Source organism: Sesamum indicum, linkage group LG7, assembly GCF_000512975.1.
Source record: "Sesamum indicum cultivar Zhongzhi No. 13 linkage group LG7, S_indicum_v1.0, whole genome shotgun sequence".
Lineage (NCBI taxonomy): Eukaryota > Viridiplantae > Streptophyta > Magnoliopsida > Lamiales > Pedaliaceae > Sesamum > Sesamum indicum.
In genome coordinates this window covers 2,330,592-2,349,860 of record NC_026151.1, presented here as the reverse complement: position 1 = coordinate 2,349,860, position 19,269 = coordinate 2,330,592, and the positions used below count along the sequence as shown (strand labels likewise).

General features: G+C 36.4%; 4 protein-coding genes across 4 annotated transcripts; 2 read left to right on the top strand and 2 right to left on the bottom strand.

Moving 5' to 3' along the window:
• LOC105165957 (hippocampus abundant transcript 1 protein) lies at positions 364-8,384 on the top strand. Its single transcript, XM_011085118.2, has 14 exons — positions 364-876; positions 4,383-4,494; positions 5,637-5,749; positions 5,860-5,982; positions 6,126-6,322; positions 6,500-6,575; positions 6,707-6,793; positions 6,894-6,974; positions 7,109-7,141; positions 7,222-7,275; positions 7,363-7,404; positions 7,535-7,613; positions 7,709-7,779; positions 7,861-8,384. The coding sequence occupies exons 1-14, from the start codon at positions 712-714 to the stop codon at positions 7,960-7,962; spliced, it is 1,335 nt and encodes a 444-aa protein (XP_011083420.1). The 5' UTR covers positions 364-711; the 3' UTR covers positions 7,963-8,384.
• LOC105165955 (phospholipase D delta) lies at positions 9,226-13,817 on the top strand. Its single transcript, XM_011085115.2, has 11 exons — positions 9,226-9,694; positions 9,956-10,540; positions 11,105-11,221; positions 11,372-11,566; positions 11,664-11,945; positions 12,044-12,112; positions 12,250-12,397; positions 12,487-12,635; positions 12,730-12,897; positions 13,042-13,242; positions 13,317-13,817. Exons 1-11 carry the CDS (start codon positions 9,368-9,370, stop codon positions 13,608-13,610), a joined length of 2,535 nt encoding a protein of 844 aa, XP_011083417.1. The 5' UTR covers positions 9,226-9,367; the 3' UTR covers positions 13,611-13,817.
• Positions 13,907-16,351, bottom strand: LOC105165956 (plastocyanin). The gene has a single exon (XM_011085117.2). The coding sequence runs from the start codon at positions 14,519-14,521 to the stop codon at positions 14,018-14,020; it is 504 nt and encodes a 167-aa protein (XP_011083419.1). The 5' UTR covers positions 14,522-16,351; the 3' UTR covers positions 13,907-14,017.
• On the bottom strand, positions 16,567-18,010 carry LOC105165954. The gene is made up of 4 exons (XM_011085114.2): positions 17,799-18,010; positions 17,627-17,724; positions 17,244-17,501; positions 16,567-16,978 (listed from the first exon to the last, which is right to left on the bottom strand). Exons 1-4 carry the CDS (start codon positions 17,911-17,913, stop codon positions 16,811-16,813), a joined length of 639 nt encoding a protein of 212 aa, XP_011083416.1. The 5' UTR covers positions 17,914-18,010; the 3' UTR covers positions 16,567-16,810.

Genomic DNA, 19,269 nt, shown 5'->3' with positions numbered 1-19,269 from the left:
TTTCCCTTCCCCGTTATGCCTTTCATCAACTTACAAGCTACGCATCATTCAACTTCGCACTTTGTTTACTCTTTGACTTGTGTGTTCACGCCCCTCATCAATTTTTTGCAATCACCTTGCAAATTTATACCAAAAAAAAAAATATTTAATTACAAACATCAGATTTATGTGATTTGAAAAATTCTTTTGTAACTGCTCAGAAAAACGATTTTTGTTAAGATATACCGTTTTGTGTAAAAGATTTGAGGTCGCCATCGACTATGTGTACTAATTAGATTTACAATCGTTGAATTTGAACGTAATGTTAAAGCAGATTCCACAGTCGACTCCGATGTGGTATGTGTATATATAGTAGTGATGTCCTAAGTAAAGCATAAGCACACACAAGTCTGAACTTTTCCTTGCTGATTGGTTAGTTTTTCTCCAAAACATTTGAAGAAATCAAATTGTGATCTTCCATTTAATGCTTTTGCTTTAACTTTTTCTCTGCATTGATTTGTGAGGAAGCCTACACACACTTCACTTTTCAACAGTATATTTGGAGTACCGCAGATGCTATAAAATAGGCACAAACAATACCATCACAGTGCTTGTGCTTTAAGACTGAGAGTGAGAGACTAAACATTGACAAAGAGAGAAGATACCTCTTCTTCTACACCCTTTTCTCTCTCTCTCTCTCTCTTCTGTCTCTCTCTCTCACACACACACACAATGGAGAAGGCGGTTGGGCTGAGCCACCTGTTCATGACGGTGTTTCTCTACTGCTTCGCCAACTTCATGGTGGTTCCGGCCATCACCGACGTTACCATGGCCGCGCTTTGTCCCGGAAAAGACGAGTGCTCCTTGGCCATATACCTCACCGGAGCTCAACAAGCGGTACGTACACCATACACTTCATTATGGTAAAGTTTGTATGTTAAGCACTTACGGGTGTATAGTTTAGAAAAAGTGACGAATCACACAACACACACGTCTAAGAAATTTCTCCTGTTTACATAAGTTGTGCAATTATTTTCATTTAATTACAAAATTATGAATTCGGGTTGGCAGTCATATTTTCAATGTGACGCTGAGCTATCCTTTTCTAGTAACTACATCATCATATTTGAGAAAAGAGAGATTTTATTGCATCATAATTAAAAAGCAGCAACTTTCCTTTTTTTTACTTTTGTTTTTTTACCATTTCCTCGCATTGCTTCATCACCCGGGAACTAATTAATGACTCCATTTCTCCTTCAATAATTGAATTAACCTAATTATCTTCTATAATAAAAATTAATTCTTCTCTGTTAATTTATATAATAAATACATAAATGTATATATTTATTAATATACATGTGCATGTTATTTACATCATAATTAGAAAAATATTGTAAATAAACAGATTATTCTCCTGTGGTAATTTTTCAATAGGGGATAATTTGCTCATTTACAATATCACACGAGAATTGCTTGCCTTTTGCCGATAAAATATATATGTGTGTTAAGAAAACTCACAAATGTGCGTTGAATTTGACATATATATACTTTAATATAAGATGGGCGCTATTATATTAAACTTTTATATACATATGTCATGTATCTAATAATTATTAAATAAATTAAATCAGTTAGTTCGGTTGGTTGGTATTTGCCCTTTTCTTGATTAGCCATCAATTCATTTTCATGTTAGAATTTAATTAATTAAGAAGGGAAAATCCACATCCCTATATACCCAGAAAGTCATGGACGGCTAGTTAATGTAGCAACGTTTCTAGTTTTTGTACACATAGTTTCTGTCAACATATCAAATTAGGGAAAAATGCTTTGCACCCATGTGATTCCAAAATAGTAATTTATTTTTTTGTGTTAAAAATAATAATAATTTATCCCTTTGGACTTTAAATAAGTAAAATACTCCTTTTATATGAGTCGTGTGATACATCCGCCCATTTCTCTCTCTCTCTCTCTCTTTCTCTCTCTCTTTCTTTAATTTTTATTTTTATTTTACAATCGTTGAATCTTATTTAACACAATCGACTGTTCATATTACATCATATAAATCTTACTTAAATTAACGGTTGAGATCTTATGTTTAAAAATAAGTGGTCCAATATTCATTTTACGTACATAGTGTATATACAAAAAACCAAAATATTTTTTTAAAAATATATGTATATATATATTTTTTTTTGATATATAGATAATATATATTATACATATAATTTATGAATCATCGATCTAATTCAAATAGGTATGAGCCATTGATTTATATATAAATATGAAAGATCTATGCTGTTGATTTTTTTTATCATATCTCCATTGTTAATATATATATAAAATAATATCTAACAGTTCAATCAAAATTGCATATAGAGCACATGTGTTGCACCTCTAACCTCTAGCATAAGTGGGGTATTTTGTGTCTTTTTTAAGAACACAAATGGATAAATTACTTTTTTGAAAAAAAAAAATACAATGGAGTAAATTGTTATTTTTGAATAATAAAAGTGGTGAAATGCATTTTGCCCTATAAAATTAGGTAAAAGGGTAGTAATTAATTAATTACCTAATGAAAAGATTTTTATTCAAAGTCGGAGACAATAATTACAATGATGTATGGATTCCAAACAATTAAAGAATGTATGTATATTTGTGTAATTGTTCCCACAACGGAATTCAAAATCAAAACGGGAAAGAAAAGGAAATTTACCGAAAGAAACAGATTTTGGGGTTGACAAGGAGGAATTTTAGTTCAGATCGGAATGATCAAATTTGAATTAATTATATGATCAGTATAATATATTTGTGGTGTGATTGGTGTATAATTTAAGTATAGGAATTAATCACCTAACAGATATATCGTACTTACTATATAATTGATTTAATTTTACTAAACCTAAATTGAATAAAAATTTTCGAGATTGTGGAGTCGGGTTTCTCTCTTTATCTCAGCATCGTTTTCTGAGTTAACTGACCACCTCTTTCCAAACTGTTAAGTTTTACTTACATGATGATGCGATGTACATACGACATATGCTAATGTCTTCAACAGAAACGAAACCTCACTTGACATCCAAGACATACAAATTAGTGGAACTCCACGTCATTTACTTTCTGTCCACTCCAATTCTTGCCTGTTTTATGACAACATCAAAATTTACTTGAGAAATAAATATAACGTTTGGATTCATTTTCTAAATATTTTATTGTGTTTTGTAGAGATAGAGAAAGAGAAATAAAGATAAATAAGTGTGTGTTAGAGATAGAATATACGTTTGGATTTTTTTTTTTAAGATAATTTAAAATAAGTATTGTATGTTTAATGTTGTGTTCTGGGAGACAAAAATTACTATTCATTGTCAAATCATGTCTGTTTTATATATATTATGTATATGTATATGTATATATATGTATCTATTTATGTTAAAACGGTTTAAAACACCTAGATAAGGTGTTTTGGAATGATGGCAAACATTGGGTATGTTTTGACTTGTCCTGAAGATAACTTAAAAATGAAAACAAACATAGTGAAAAGATTTCGAACCCACCAAGTTAGAGTCATCTTTTAGAAAGTTATGGGATTTCGAAATAGTTTCAGACAATTACAATTATTCAGTATGTGGGGTTTTTTTATACATAAATTCTATCGCATAAATAATTAGAATTGTCCTAAAATTCAAAACCTCTATTCTTATCTTTAGCAGTAAATGTTCATCTTGTACAAACCTATTTGCAACTTTGTTTTATGTGTATCTACGTGTAGAGCAACATGAATAAGAATGTTCCCCAATTCTAGTTTCGTATCATTGCTTGAAAGGAAATTAGTGATTCAGGATATTATGTCTTAAACATCCACCTAAAAAATGCGGATTTTCTATTTTAAATAATGTTGTATTTTTTATTTTGTATAATATACGTACGTTACGTATACAAAATTATATTATTTGTGAAGAATTTATACACATATTGGGTATACGTTAAATAAAAAAAATGAGTTTAATGCAATTTATCCTCGTGTGATATTACAAAAGAACAAATTATCCCCCTATGATAAAAAAATAGCAATTTACCTCCTATGCCAAATAAAGCGATTTACATCTTTATCTAAATAGGTAAATTACTGCATTTTTAAAAATATAGAAAAAAAATAATTTGCTTATTTATAATATTATATGAGAGTAGTATTTTATTTTTTTTTTCAAAAAAACATATATAAAAGTAGCTTGTGGAAGACAAGTAGTAGCTCGGAATCGTGGTAATCACTCTTCTCTGTTCCTATTTCTTAATTTCTATTTGAGTGTTGTTGGCAAATCATTTTGACATCCAACGTTGGTGTATTAATTGGTGGGTGTAGTAGGGGTCAAATTGTAATTATGAGATGTTTGGGGGTGTTGGTGCAGATAATTGGGTTGGGTTCAGTCGTGGTTATGCCTTTGGTTGGGAATTTCTCCGACACTTATGGAAGAAAAGTGATGCTCACAGTCCCCATGACTCTGTCCATCTTTCCTCTTGGTAATTTTTCTTGCTTTCCTTTCTAATTATCATCCTAGTATTAATAGGAGTTTTACTACATTATCTCTATGTTCCCCCCTTATTTTCATTAATTTAAGGGTTATTATCCAAATAATAATAATTGAAACTGGATTTGCTCACACTTAATTAAATTATATAACGAGCATGTTACAATTAAAAAAAAATGATCAAATACATAATTAATATAACAATAGTACTAACAAGGTGATGATATATTGAATGCGAGTCTGTAGCCAATCTGATTCGAGCAATAATTTTTCTGTAGATCAGTACTAATTTAGTCGAAAATTAATTTAGATATTAAGGGCGAATAATGATTAGTTTTGGAACAAAAAAGAAATCTTGAATGATGTACAAAAGTCCACACACATAGTAGAGAATTCATACAACATGAGACACTAAGAAAAACAAAAGAATAATTCTTAAAAATCTGTCTGTTTTCTTTTGAAAGAATATATAAAAAGGGAACGGCAAAAAACAAAAGCTATTGGAAAAGTAAAAGTATATTCAGAAAAAGAAGAGAGAATAAAGCAGAAAAAAGAGGGAAAAAAGAAAAAGGGCAAAAAATACGTATAGTAATACTGAAATAGTGATGCTGACCGTATAGCTATCAGAATTTTTGAAGCCCAATATACGGTTTGGTAATGTAAAGAAGAAGAAGAACAACTGTGGGCCATAACATGGGCCTCAAATTTAGTTACTGTTCTTAGGGCCCAATAGACCGAAGGCAGACCCCAGAATTTATGTTCATATGGATTTGAATACGGGTTATTAAAGTTAGACTTCCTCTGAAATTACGAAATTACGCTTTCTCTAAAAAGAGTTTCAAAATTATATTTGTATCCCATTTTAAAATCAATTGTTTATACATGATTCTTTTTCATTAGAGTTTGGAGAAAAGATGATGACATTAGAAAATATCAAAGAGGGTTAGGTGTAAATGGAGAATTTTCGGGGATTTAAGTGTAATTTCAAATTTTCTTTGAAGAAAAATATAATTTTGTAGTTTTAGGGAGGGTCTAAATGTAATTAACACTATAAATTATTATAACTTGAACTGTTTGGGAAGAAATTGTATGAAGTTGTTTAGATGTTGATGTTATGAGCTTTTATGGATACAGTAATACTGGCATGCAGCAGGACAAAATATTACTTCTACGCTTACTATGTGCTCAAAACTCTGATTGCTATGGTCAGCGAAGGAAGTGTTCAGTTTCTTGCTCTTGCATATGTGGTAATGTTTCTCTCTTCATAGATGTAGCACTTCAGCATCACAAGATTGTTATATGAAACTACAAGTCACAACAGAGTAGCTAACAATGTGAGTTCACTTGCTTTTTGCAGGCAGATAATGTTCCAGAGAGCAGAAGGGCTGCAGTGTTTGGTATCATGTCAGGCTTTTCTTCTTCGTCGTTCGTGTTTGGAAATTTGTCGACTCGTTTCCTCTCCACTTCCGCCACGTTTCAAGTATGCTCTTACTCCCGTGTTCTTAGTTTGATGTGTAAAAATAGAGCAATAGTTAGTGTCTACTTATGTTTCGTGGTTACCGATATGAAAATGAGTTGTATGAAAGTCCTTTAATTGCGTGGTTTTTCTGGTTTTATGTGTAGGTTGCTGCTGCAATGTCTGTTGTTGCACTGTTATACATGAGAGTGTTTCTTCCAGAGTCGGCAATGAGCAGTAGCATGTGTGCAGCTGCGGAGAGCAGAGAAACTGATTGTCTTCTGCAGAAAGCTCCCTCGAAGAAATGGAAGCTTTTCAAGACTCTGCCTTCAGTGGATGACACCATTTTCTTGTTGAGGACTAGGTCAGCTACAATAACTCATTCTCCACTCATTATGAAGATTGAATCTTATTGATAACAAACACGTAAACGAAAAGACCAAGGAGCTAACTGAAATTGACTCAGTTTAATTGATGAGAAGTTCTTGAATTTCCTTATTATGTATCGATGTGTTTTCGTATGTTTGTTGGACGTCTGCAGCCCCACATTCTCGAAAGCAGCTGTGGTTGCATTCTTCATTAACGTTTCAGACGTTGGCCTCTACGCTTCTTTGATGGTATGCTATTCTATTTCTTTTCACAACAGCTTGCACAATTTGTCTTAGTTTAAAATCTTTGACACTAGGCAATTGTTGAGGTTGAGCTATGATGTCTATGCATTAAAGACTAATGTGCAACCACCGTGCAGTATTACTTGAAGGCTCAGTTTCACTTTAACAAAGACCAATTCGCTGATCTGATGATAATTGCCGGAATTGCTGGATCAGTATCGCAGGTAGTTTTGCCATTCATCATCGTATGCAGTTTGTTATTTCTTCATATTTTCTTGCAATATTTCATTATGTGTGATGAACACTGGTTCTGAAATCTGTCAGCTGATCATCATGCCCATATTAACTCCACTCATGGGTGAAGAAAAGATGCTTTCCTTAGGGCTCTTTTTCAGCTGTGCTCATGTAAGTTCGCTGCACGATCAATACTCTGAAATAGACGACTATCTCTATAAGTGACATCGTACTAAAAAACGAGCTTTCAGATAAATATATAGCTGGCAGTCTCCCTTTAACTAACTTCATTTTCCTGAGTGCAGATGATACTTTACAGCATTGCTTGGGCACCTTGGGTACATTCTTGACCTATCGCCTGAATTCTACATTGGAATTTCGTTTTTGGCAACATTCTGATATGTCAAGAATTTTGCAGGTTCCTTATGCTGCTGCAATGATATCCGTTGTGGCTACTTTTGCACTGCCATGTGTAAGACTTTTTTTGTATTCGACACATTTCTTGATCAGTATCTTGAAGTGTTAGCATATGTCACTGAACTTCTCCTTCAACTTACAGTTACGAAGCATTGCATCCAAACAGACTGGACCAAGTGAACAGGTGCCTGTTATTACCTGAACGACTTGAACTTTTTGAGTTAAATTGCATTTCAAGTATCCATGGCGCGAGATTGTCCCCTTCTATAGCTTTAGTAATGCAAAAATAACTTCGCCCTGTCTGATGCTAACAGGGAAAGGCTCAAGGGTGCATCACCGGCATATGCTCCTTTGCCAACATCGTCTCCCCTCTCGCTTTCAGCCCTTTGACAGGTAAGCAAAATAATATTCACCGACTTTAAATGCACCAAAAAGAAAAAGAAAAACTCAATCTAATCTGAAAAAGAATCCCTTTTTTCTTTCCTTAGCTTTGTTCCTATCAGATAATGCACCATTTCACTTCCCTGGATTCAGCATTATGTGCTCCGGTTTAGCTGCTGTAAGTACCTTACCTGAGGAAAAATTCAAATCCACAGAAATATTTTGTTGTTCTCTAATAGGTGTCTTGAATTATATATAGATGATAGCATTCCTACAAAGCATCATGATAAAGCCTCCCCCATGTCCTGCCAAAAACTGCAGCAATATCTGCAGTTCCAGCACTGCAGAGCCCTTAGTTTAAACAGCAGCGTTTGTAAGTCCTTCGATTTATAACCACGATGTATCACATGGCGACTGCTAGAAATTTAAACCTCGGGTACAGAAGGCTACATTTTATGAAGGCCTGTTGAAGATTGCCTAGTAAAGATCTACAGCTTGAAATGGTAATATGAGTAGTAATCCTGTATTAATATATTAATGCAGCCTATAGATAAATTTTTTTGCTTGTTTTATACATTTCGGGTCAATCTTTCGACTGTTTTCAGGAAATGTAAAGCAGTGATTATTGTAGAAAGATAGAGATGAAAGCTGGAGCTGAAATTCCCTTTTATTTTATGCATGATACGGGAAATTTTAGCAGTTGTAGTGAAGTTGTAATCTCTTTCTTTCTTTATTTATATATTAATGTTGCAAGATTATTTATAGATATCCACATTTGAATTCTGATCAAGATTCCATAATTATCATTTTCCACACGGAACGATTGCTTGTTACTATTCAATACCCCCTAAAAACTGCGAAAGCAGAACAATCCCATCACATGGAGCTTCCTGAGGAAACATCAGTTTAGATGCAACGAGATGGAAAAAACAAAGCCCCTAATCCTTGTTTTCGGATACAGAGAAGTCAATCAAACTGCACATTCACTTGCTAAATATGTTGCATCTTCGTCGTCTATCTATATCTGCACGAACTTTTGGCTAATGGACTTGCAACAAGACGTATCAAATTTTGTATATAGATCCACGAGATATACAGACTTTCGTAATCTTGTAACCTATTGTGCATACTCCACTTTCCTCTTTCACTTTCTTTTTCGGAGGCCTTACAACCTATTTATAGATTGGGACGGTTGCCTGTTAAGATGGAAAGTTGACATTCCAACTGTCGGAACTGACTTAATTCAATTGAGTTCATATCATTTTGATGTTGGATTCAAATCTATTTATTAACTGATCAAGAGGAAAATTGACCGAACTGTTTACATGTACGTTTAATTTGTAGAATCACGTGGACATATACCTCAGAATTCTAAAAAGACACTGTGGAGTCATGCATGGACCATGCCCGAAACACCAAGAACTCTCCTCGTAAATAGGCTCACTTTTTGCTTTGCAAGATTCTTATTTCCTGGTCTGGTCTTTTCTTGTATTCTTACCCGTTTTCTGTTTGATTCAAGTACAAAAACCGGCTTCCTGCTATAACCCTTAGATTCAGGAATGTAACGACGGTCCACAGTTGCTTCAAATCTTGTCCCCACACGTGTCTAAGGACATACTCATAGCTTCGGACCAGTCTTCTACATTGAGAATTCACATAATAATAACACTGTTTCGTTAGCCACCTCCCTCCTCCACCAGGCTACGGCGGAGAGACCAGATAACCACTGATCTCCGCCCCAGCCTGCACACATTTCGTTCCAAGAAATGGCCGAAGTAGCTCTGAACAACAATATAGTATACCTTCATGGAGACCTCGACCTTAAAATCATCGAAGCTCGATCCTTGCCAAACATGGACTTGGTCTCCGAACGCTTCCGCCGCTTATGCACCGTATTCGACGTCTGCCGCAAGCCCTTTGCGCCCCCTCGCAACGGCAATCACAAACACCATCACAAGATCATCACCAGCGATCCTTACGTCATCGTTTGCCTCGCCGGCGCCCGAGTTGCTCGTACCCGAATTATAAACAATTCGCAGAATCCGGTTTGGAATGAAAATTTCAAGATCCCCTTAGCCCACCCAGTTTCACAGGTAATTCCTTCATTTTTCATGAAAAATCATATATTTTTATGAATAACTGAACCTGCAGGCTAGAATGTATATATTTTGTTGCATGTTTTCTCAAAGCGATCAAATTCTTCATTCTTGAGTTTTATTTCAAATTCACATGCAAAAGCATTGCATTTCGGGTTTTTGTATCTTTTAAAATAGATAAATATTATGATGAAGAGGGAGGTACAGTGAACTTGTCCCTTGCCAAGAATTTTAAACTGTCAACAAAAAATAACACAGGTCGAGTTCGAGGTGAAAGACAACGACATGTTCGGGGCGGACCTCATCGGCGTCGCATCCGTGCATGCAAAGAGAATCGCTGCCGGCGAGCTGATCGACGAGTGGATCCCCGTGATCGGTCCAAACGGAAAACCCCATAAACCCGACTCTGCTCTCCGGTTGCGAATATCATTCACTCCTTGCTACGCGAATCCCCTTTACCAGAAAGGCATTTCGGAGAACTACGCGTTGAAAGAGAGTTACTTCCCCTTGCGCCATGGGAGCAAAGTCACCCTTTATCAAGACGCGCATTTGGACGACGAGATGATGCCTGAAATCGGGTTGGACGAGAAAAGACATTACGAGCACGAGAAGTGTTGGGAGGATATATGCCATGCGATATTGGAGGCGCACCACATGGTGTACATCGTGGGGTGGTCGATTTACCACAAGGTGAAGCTGGTGAGAGAGCCCACAAAGCCGTTGCCCATCGGCGGGGACTTGACTTTGGGAGAGTTGCTCAAGTACAAGTCTCAAGAAGGTGTCAGAGTGCTGTTGTTGGTTTGGGATGACAAGACTTCCCATAGCAAGTTCTTCATTAACACGGTACGAATTTTCTTGCAGACTGTTTGATGATGATCTTTACATGTTGTCTTTTGATGAGAAGGTGTGATTTTGACATTGTTTGTCTGGATTTCTGGCATTTGATTTCTGATTCTTTGAGTGTGTATGAAGAAGACTGGAAGCAAGAATGTCAGAGTCAGTTTATTTTGGTTTTGCTGTACCTTTATGTTCCTGACAATTTTGGTAACTCCGGAGATCACACTCTCATGTTTCCTCAGAGGGGTGATCAGTTAACTTTTCCTATCTTCCCTTCTGGATAAAGCAAATGAATTATTGGGAGAAATTTTTTGATGGCTGCTTTTCATGATCCAAGTAAAAATTATACTTTGTTTTATATGCATTTTGTGCCTTTCTGAGTTCAGTCCTGAGATCTTAACTCTGCTTTCTATTTTTGGAATTCAAAAGCAGTAGCCTTCCTAATTCAAGCCCAAATCCACCAAACATTAACAGAAACAGAAATATTTCCAGATTGGTGATGAACTAATAGTTTAAGTTCAGAAGCACTTATTCTGTTGATGCATATGATGATTACCTTTTCTCGTGCAGACAGGAGTTATGGATACTCACGACGAGGAAACTCGGAGGTACTTCAAGCACTCCTCTGTCACGTGTGTGCTGGCCCCTCGTTACGCAAGCAGTAAGCTTAGCATTTTCAAGCAACAGGCATGTACTGTTTCTATTATCATTTCCACTTTTTAGTTTTAGTTGAGTGTTTTGAATGTGGATTAAAATTTCAGGATATAGTGATATGGGCTTAACTTGGTCACCTTTAGTTCTAGTTCAATTCGGTGAAATGAACTATTATCTATTCAGGTTGTTGGAACTATTTATACTCACCATCAGAAATGTGTGATTGTGGACACACAAGGCCCTGGCAATAACCGAAAGATTACTGCGTTTATTGGTGGTCTAGATCTCTGCGACGGACGCTATGATACACCTGAACATCGATTATTTCGTGATCTTAATACTGTGTTTAAGGATGATTATCATAATCCAACATTTGCTGTAAGCATTGAGATCTCTCACTGCTCTTGGAATTCTTCATAACTTGTTATGCTTTAAGTTCTCTGAGTAATGGATTTTGATTTGTATTTTCTTATAGCCAGGAACTAAGGCCCCAAGACAACCATGGCATGATTTGCACTGCAAAATTGAGGGCCCTGCTGCTTATGATGTGCTCACAAACTTTGAGCAACGGTGGAGAAAAGCCACTAAGTGGTCGGAGCTTGGTCAGAGGTTTAAGAGAATATCACATTGGCATGATGATGCTCTCCTAAAGATTGAGCGCATTTCTTGGATAATTAGTCCTTCTGATACTATTCCAGGCGACCATCCCTCATTATGGGTCTCCGAGGAAGATGATCCTGAGAACTGGCATGTTCAGGTTAAGAATGTCCTGATAAAGATTCTTATTTTTTTTTATTCTTAATTTTAACTAGAAGACTAAAACTTGATCTTGGTCCCACAATTTGATGCCGGCAGGTTTTCCGCTCTATAGATTCAGGATCACTGAAAGGATTTCCAAAAACTGCCCACGAAGCTGAGCAGCAAGTAATCCTTGAACTCAATTGTTATTTTCCTGAACTCCCATGTTTCCGGCAGCTGTCTAGCTTACAGTTCTTTGAGCTTAGCTTATTACTTTCTTGATGAATGGCTAACTGAGTTTTCGAAACATTGGTCTAATGCAGAATCTCGTTTGTGCGAAAAATTTGGTGATAGATAGAAGTATTCAAATGGCATATATCCAGGCAATTAGATCTGCGCAGAACTTTATATACATTGAAAATCAATACTTCCTCGGATCATCTTATGCTTGGCCCTCCTATAAAAACGCAGGTAGGTGACAGCAGCTACCTTCATTATTAGCTTAGACAATCATCAGCTTAGCATTTATTTAGTTATGTCTCAATTTGTGTTTGTCTTAGGTGCTGACAATTTAATCCCAATGGAACTGGCACTAAAAATTGCCAGTAAAATAAGGGCAAAGGAGAGATTCACTGTTTATGTTGTTATCCCAATGTGGCCAGAGGGTGCTCCCAATTCTGCTTCTGTACAAGAAATCCTCTATTGGCAGGTAATGCAGCAGACCAGATTATGGGCTCATGAACTATGTCTTTAGATGAGTAGACTTTGTAAGCATGCATGTTGCATGGTATTTGCTCTTGCAGGGGCAGACAATGCAAACAATGTATGAAATCATCGCTCGAGAAATCAAGGCTGCTCAGCTTGAGAATGCGCACCCAACAGACTATTTGAACTTTTACTGTCTTGGCAACCGAGAGCCGCATGCAGAAGAATCAAATGGAAGCGGCCAGTCCTCATCAAGTGGAAGCTATGTAATTATTTCTTACTTTGAAGTCTTCTCTTTGTGTAAATAATGCTGAAATGATGCTTACTCTCTTACTCTTGATTCAGTTACATTCCGAATTTTCCACCCATAGAATTTAACTTTGGAATACACATTGCACAACTCTTGGCAGGTATCAGCTTCACAAAAGGCGGGACGGTTTATGATTTATGTACACGCGAAGGGAATGGTAGTGGACGATGAGTATGTGATACTGGGCTCTGCCAATATTAACCAGCGCTCTATGGCCGGTTCAAGAGACACAGAGATTGCCATGGGTGCTTATCAGCCCCACCACACCTGGGCTAGAAAGAAGGGCCGCCCGCATGGCCAGGTTTGCTTTCTTGAAGAGTAACCCCCCACCCCCTCCAAGGAAAGAGATCTTACAAGAATATTATACTTCTGCAGGTATACGGATATAGAATGTCGTTATGGGCAGAGCACTGGGGAAGGATCGATCAACGCTTCAAGGCTCCTGAAGGTTTGGATTGTGTGAAGTACGTGAATCGTGTTGCAGCAGATAACTGGATGAGATACATTGCTGATCATTTCACTCCATTACAAGGTCATATTCTGAAATATCCACTCCAGGTAGATGCTAACGGAAAGGTAAAACCCCTGGCTGGATATGAAACCTTCCCAGATGTTGGTGGTAAGGTGCTCGGCGCTCCCACCAATCTGCCTGATGCTTTAACTACATAAGACTTTTAACTCGATTTTCGTGCTGTAGTTCTGTAGAGGTCTTTATACCCGAAAGAAGTTGGGAAATAGAGCAACTATAATTTACAACAGAAACTATAATTTACAACACAAGTGAGAAAGCTACTTAAAGTAGTAATATTTATATGTTATTGCCATGTAACTTCAGGTGGTATTACCAAATTTTATTGTCCAATTCTTTCGACAAAAGCAATAAACCTTTTCTTTTGAGGCTATCTCATGCTGTTTGATCATCAAAGTTTGAGGGCTTTTTTAGAAGGATAACAGAATACCAGATCAAAGATCAAACTAAATTATCTATATATATTACTGTAATACAGATGAAGCAATACAAAAATGAGATGATCAGCATCCAGGGTACAAAGTGATTAATAGAGGAAAAGGTCAATCTATTTCACTGTTACTTTTCCAACCATGCCAGCTCCTTGGTGAGGAGCACAGTAGAAACTGTATGTCCCTTTCTCTGTCAAAGTCACTGCATATGTCTCCCCTTTTGCATTAAGAAGGTCTTCTTCAGCCATTGAGATCTTGGATGCATCAACTCCAGCTGGGATTTCATCCTCGTCGAACACTATGTTGTGTGGGAATCCGGCATTGTTTGTGAAGACAATTTTCTCCCCAGCCGCCACTTCAAAGTTTTGGGGGATGAAAGCCAGGGAGCCATCATCACCACCTAGAGTGATCTCAATGGCCAAGGCGTTGCTGGCCAGCATTGCCGAGGCGGCAGTGGCAGCAACAGCCACGCCAAAGTCCTTCAATGAGGCCTTCACTGCCAGCTTGGGAGCAGCCGGGGTGACAGCAACCCTTTGCATGGCAAGATTGGAGGGTGTGGCGCCAGCCTTAAGGCCGGTGAATGATGGAATGGTGACAGCAGCAGAGGTAACAGTGGCCATCCTTAACTTATGAGACTCAGAGTGTAGTGCAGATCAAGAAAGGAGGAGGAGAGGATGTAGGCTTCATATACGGTAGAGGAGAGGGGTGGTTTTTGTGGTTGAGTGTGTGGTGTGTGTTTGTGGAGGGTTCATTGATGAGATAACGCATGGATGGGATTAACGTCATTAGCTTGGTTGGCTGCTGTCCTCTGACGTGGGATTGTATATTTATGATGTGAGGTGGAAATTGTGTAAGTATTAAAGACATGACTAGTGGAAGAAGATAAGCTCTGGAAGTGGAAAAAAATCAGGGTAGAGGCACTAGATTTTGCATGGTGGGCTACATCTCTTCCACAGAAAAATTGCTCAAATTTTGGACAAAACAATGACATTTTGTCTCCATCCTAATGTTTCAAAGTTCAAATCAGAGTAAATGACCACCAAAAATAAATAATATAAGTCAGAAACTATTATTACCTTACAAAGCAGGAAATATTTCTAGACTATAGAACAGGGTATTCCTGAATATTTCCCAACTCGATGATTGCAAGAATTTGACTGAATACATGTTCTCAGTAATAGTTCTCATTGTTCAAAACTTTGAATGCATTCTCCACATGATCACTTAGTACATTGCCTGCAAGTGATTGGCTTCTCGACTATAATTCTAATTCTTGTAATAAAGTTCAAAAATCAGCTTTAATTATTGCTTTGAATATGTGAAAATGCGTAAAATCATTGAGAAAAGTACGGACTAAAAACATAGAAAGCTGAAGTTGAACTTGTGGTGTTGGAATTCATTTCCATCTTCTATCTAACATTAATAAAGTTGATCTAGTTTAGATCAGTCCCAGTCAAAGTTCTCAAACAGAGTTAGTTTTAGAACTCAAACTTGTGGTATCAAGAGGTACTGCACAAGCTTGAATGTTCGATTGAGTTCAAAATCTGTTTATCCCATTCCCCAAATTGACCATTTTTTAGCAAAGCTCCAAGCTAAGACCAATATTTGAGCTTATAACTCAAAACCAGTGCAAACAACAGTTTTAGAGCTCCATAAACCCTTTAGCAAGATGCTTTACAGCTTCCAACCATGTGTACAACAAAAGTATCTCCAATATGTTCTTTCTCCTCCTAACCAATTATATAACAAATCATAAAAATATGTAAAAGAGGTAAAATAAAAATTTCAAGGAATGATACCTAAAAGAAGAAGATTACATTCATATCCATTTCTGAATTTAACATATACCAATAATATTGAAAAGAGATTCCCTTTTAAACCTTAGACTATTAATCCAAAGATTAAAAATCAGTTGCTCCTAACTACCACCAATTTGGTATATCTAGAAGATAATTAGAGTACTCCTCTTGAAAAGAATAAAAGGGAAAAAAAGTTCATTTACCTATCAAACAATCTGATCTGCCTAAGATCTATTCCTCTATGAACATGCATAAGACGGGTAGCAGTTGGGTCCACCAGAAAATGGAAAAAAGAAGTTAGATGTAAAGACACATCTAAACCATTATGCATTTCCAAAAAGACTAAATAGTGAAAAATAACCTTTTCACGATCAACACACTGCAAAGAAAAACTAAACAATAGGTCTAAACAGCATGCATAAGAAAGCAAGGGAACACTATGTGGAAGCAATGTAGTAATGCAATCAACTAAAGAATGTCTTTCCGTTCAATTAGCGGAAATGGAAAACCAAAAGAATGAATTTCCCTCTGTTTTAGTTACTTTCCTTCTCTTCAGCCACCCTTAAACTAAACACAACAAGATGCAGAATACTTATAACACAACTGAAACGTGTAAATGCATTCAAAATAAAGACATACGAGATGCCAGTTCTCTCCCCACATAACATATGTCAACACCGTCTTTATCCTACCTCTCTCTTCTTGATAAACCTTTGACCAGAAAAATTATAAAAGAAGAAAAAATCAGAGCCATTTCCATTAGCTAACCTAAAAGAAGGAACACTTGTGAAATTAAATTTAAATTCATTCACAAGGAACTTAATAGAAAAAGGTTGCCTATCAAAAGGAACATACTAATTCACCAGTACAGGGCAATAGTGACTCACAATGAGTCCTTGATCACAAACATGCCATCATATCAATAAATGTACAAATTTATTTAGAACAGAGCTCTATACCATCTTGCACTGATACTACTTATTCAACCATAAGAACGGTGTATCCCTATTTACAAGCACAATAACATACAGTCCGCCTATAAGACCAATAGAATGTACATAAATATGAAAATCACTACCACAAAATACCATTCACAGCATCTATCACCATTCATAACAGTGGAAAAATGTCATCATTCTTGTCCTCGTCCAAGTCAAAATACTTGAAGTTCACATCATTATTTGGGTTTGGGTTGAAACTCGGATTCACATAGCACTTCATCTCATGGAACAGATTCAAATTGTCCACCAGCTTATGGAAAACATTGCACCCGCAACACTTAAAAAGCAAAAGGAAAAAATTCCAATCAATACGGCTAAGAATGAAATATGTTATATAACATAAGATCTAGCGAATTCTAAGTTGGGAGAACATATTGTCAACTCAAACATAATCTTGCATCAACTTTGTTGAAATAACATGATTTCAGTAATTTTTCTATCCAAGCTACCAGAAACCAATTGCCACAAAGAATTAGGACTAAGAAAAGCAATACTCAACCTTAAATTTGTTCCTAATTATTGCACACACCACATATGCATACCTGAACAAATACAGTGCCATCGGTATAGGCATGTGGATTGATGGCGCGGGTCGTGCGCTGCCCGCAAACGTTGCATGTGAACGCAACGCGCATCCGACGCCGAGGTGATTTGGTGAAGAGCGACCAGGGGAAAGTGGACACCTGCTCCATACCAGAATCAGAGTCCGAACCAGCGGGCACGGATGGGCCTTCCATACCCGATCCGGTTGTCCATCCTCTCACGTTAGCCGCACTCAGTACCAGCCCCATCGCAGCATCCTGCAACAGAAATAAAAGGCAAAAAATATATATTATATATGTATATATATATATATATATTCAATCATCAGAAAATAAGAACTCCTATTAAAAAGAAAAAGGAAAAAGCAAATTAAAATTCCCACCTTGGAGAGAGTTTGATGTCTGAGCACGGGGACGAGGGCAGAGTCACTGGAATCAGACTTGAGATCATTCCCGCTGTCATTGTTACTATTATGATCATCTGAGAAGCAAGAGAAAAAAGAGAGTTAGAAACTCGAACGATCAAAGACCAAAATTCGAGAAACGAGAACTCACTTCTTGGGGAAGTGGAGAACCGGAGGATCCGCCGGGAAGAAGAAGCGTCTTTGGATTTCATAGGGGAGAAAATCGGCAGAGAAACAGCTCCGGTGGTGGTGGTTAGGGCTTCCATTTCCGATGATTTTACGCGGAGGCTTCAGTGATTTTCCGTGTCCCGTTTCTGAGAATATCAGCAATGGCGAAAAGAGATGAAAATGGAGTGTATTTATTTATATTTATATATTATTGGGACTTTAATAACCAGAGAATCTGTTAGATTTTTGTTCCGGTTGGAATAAAATTATTCCAGAACAGGCTAATGGGCTGCCTTACCTACAAAGCCCAACTATTGGGCTACTCTATTTTGGGCCCTAAAAAAGTTATATAAGTGAAAGCTTTCCTCATGGCCTACTCTATTTTGGGCCTAATCCATTATTACTAGAATACCTAGATGGCTACGATTTTATTTATTTATTAGCTGCTGAGGGTGTACTATATAATTTATAAATAATGTGGATAGTGGATTATACAATCAACGATAAATATAAATAAAAATAAATATCTAATCATCTATGAAAATTCGATAATGATCGAAATCTCATCCAATCAATCACACAGTATGTGTGATATATTTATAATGTAATTGATTATTTTTTTAAAAAAATTATATATTAATTTAATTTAATCAAATTCAATTTGAACTAAAATTTTTGACTTTTTGTTGAAACCACGATTTTATTGCTAAATACAAAATCACTAGCTAAATTTTTTTCAAAATGATTCGTACTAGGATACAATACAAATTGTAACAAGTAATTGAATTACATCATATTCACAAAAATTATAGCACTTTCCACTTAAAAGTACATTTCTATTAGGGTGATTTACATATATATATATATATTTAACTAGGGGGTAAATTTCTCATGTAGATTGACATAAACATGGAAACTCTATATGCACAACGCCAATTATAGAAGTGGAAAATTACAAATTGGTTCTTGGATGGGTGCTACACATCTTTCTCTTCTAATCATATTCCCATAACATTAAACTACTCCTCTAATACATATTTTGTTCACCTTTTCATTATTTTTAACTTAACGCCTAATTTAAACTCATAGCAAGTAGCTTACGTGAAGTAATTTCTATGACCTTTGAGTCTGTCCCCAATTCCATGCACATTAACTAGTCCTGTTTTAGTAGATACTGACAGATGTCGCGTGCCATTCCCACGCACATAGATTTTGTACGTGTAAGTTAAGATAAATATAAAAATTTTACTAATATTTTGTAAAAATCCAATTCTGTCCAACTCAACTTTCAAAATACAATAAAAATCGAAAATAATTATTCATAATAGCATAAGTGACTAACGATTAGGACCCACACACCCCTGGAATTGCATAAGGGACTCAATTAGAATAGATATCCAAATGAAGGTCTACCCAATACCATACCGGGTACCACTACTATCATTTATTTCATT

What these genes read in the sequence shown, in the direction of transcription:
- LOC105165957 (XM_011085118.2), top strand. Translation starts at nt 712, where the DNA reads ATGGAGAAGGCGGTTGGGCTGAGCCACCTGTTCATGACGGTGTTTCTC. An exon ending in CCACTTCCGCCACGTTTCAA is followed by an intron (nt 5,983 to 6,125) that starts GTATGCTCTTAC and finishes TTTTATGTGTAG; the next exon opens with GTTGCTGCTGCAATGTCTGT. An exon ending in CGCTTTCAGCCCTTTGACAG is followed by an intron (nt 7,614 to 7,708) that starts GTAAGCAAAATA and finishes TTCTTTCCTTAG; the next exon opens with CTTTGTTCCTATCAGATAAT.
- LOC105165955 (XM_011085115.2), top strand. Translation starts at nt 9,368, where the DNA reads ATGGCCGAAGTAGCTCTGAACAACAATATAGTATACCTTCATGGAGAC. An exon ending in GCAAGTTCTTCATTAACACG is followed by an intron (nt 10,541 to 11,104) that starts GTACGAATTTTC and finishes TTTCTCGTGCAG; the next exon opens with ACAGGAGTTATGGATACTCA. An exon ending in CTGAGAACTGGCATGTTCAG is followed by an intron (nt 11,946 to 12,043) that starts GTTAAGAATGTC and finishes TGATGCCGGCAG; the next exon opens with GTTTTCCGCTCTATAGATTC.
- LOC105165956 (XM_011085117.2), bottom strand. Translation starts at nt 14,521, where the DNA reads ATGGCCACTGTTACCTCTGCTGCTGTCACCATTCCATCATTCACCGGC.
- LOC105165954 (XM_011085114.2), bottom strand. Translation starts at nt 17,913, where the DNA reads ATGGAAGCCCTAACCACCACCACCGGAGCTGTTTCTCTGCCGATTTTC. An exon ending in GTTCTCCACTTCCCCAAGAA is followed by an intron (nt 17,725 to 17,798) that starts GTGAGTTCTCGT and finishes CTTGCTTCTCAG; the next exon opens with ATGATCATAATAGTAACAAT. An exon ending in GACATCAAACTCTCTCCAAG is followed by an intron (nt 17,502 to 17,626) that starts GTGGGAATTTTA and finishes TTTCTGTTGCAG; the next exon opens with GATGCTGCGATGGGGCTGGT.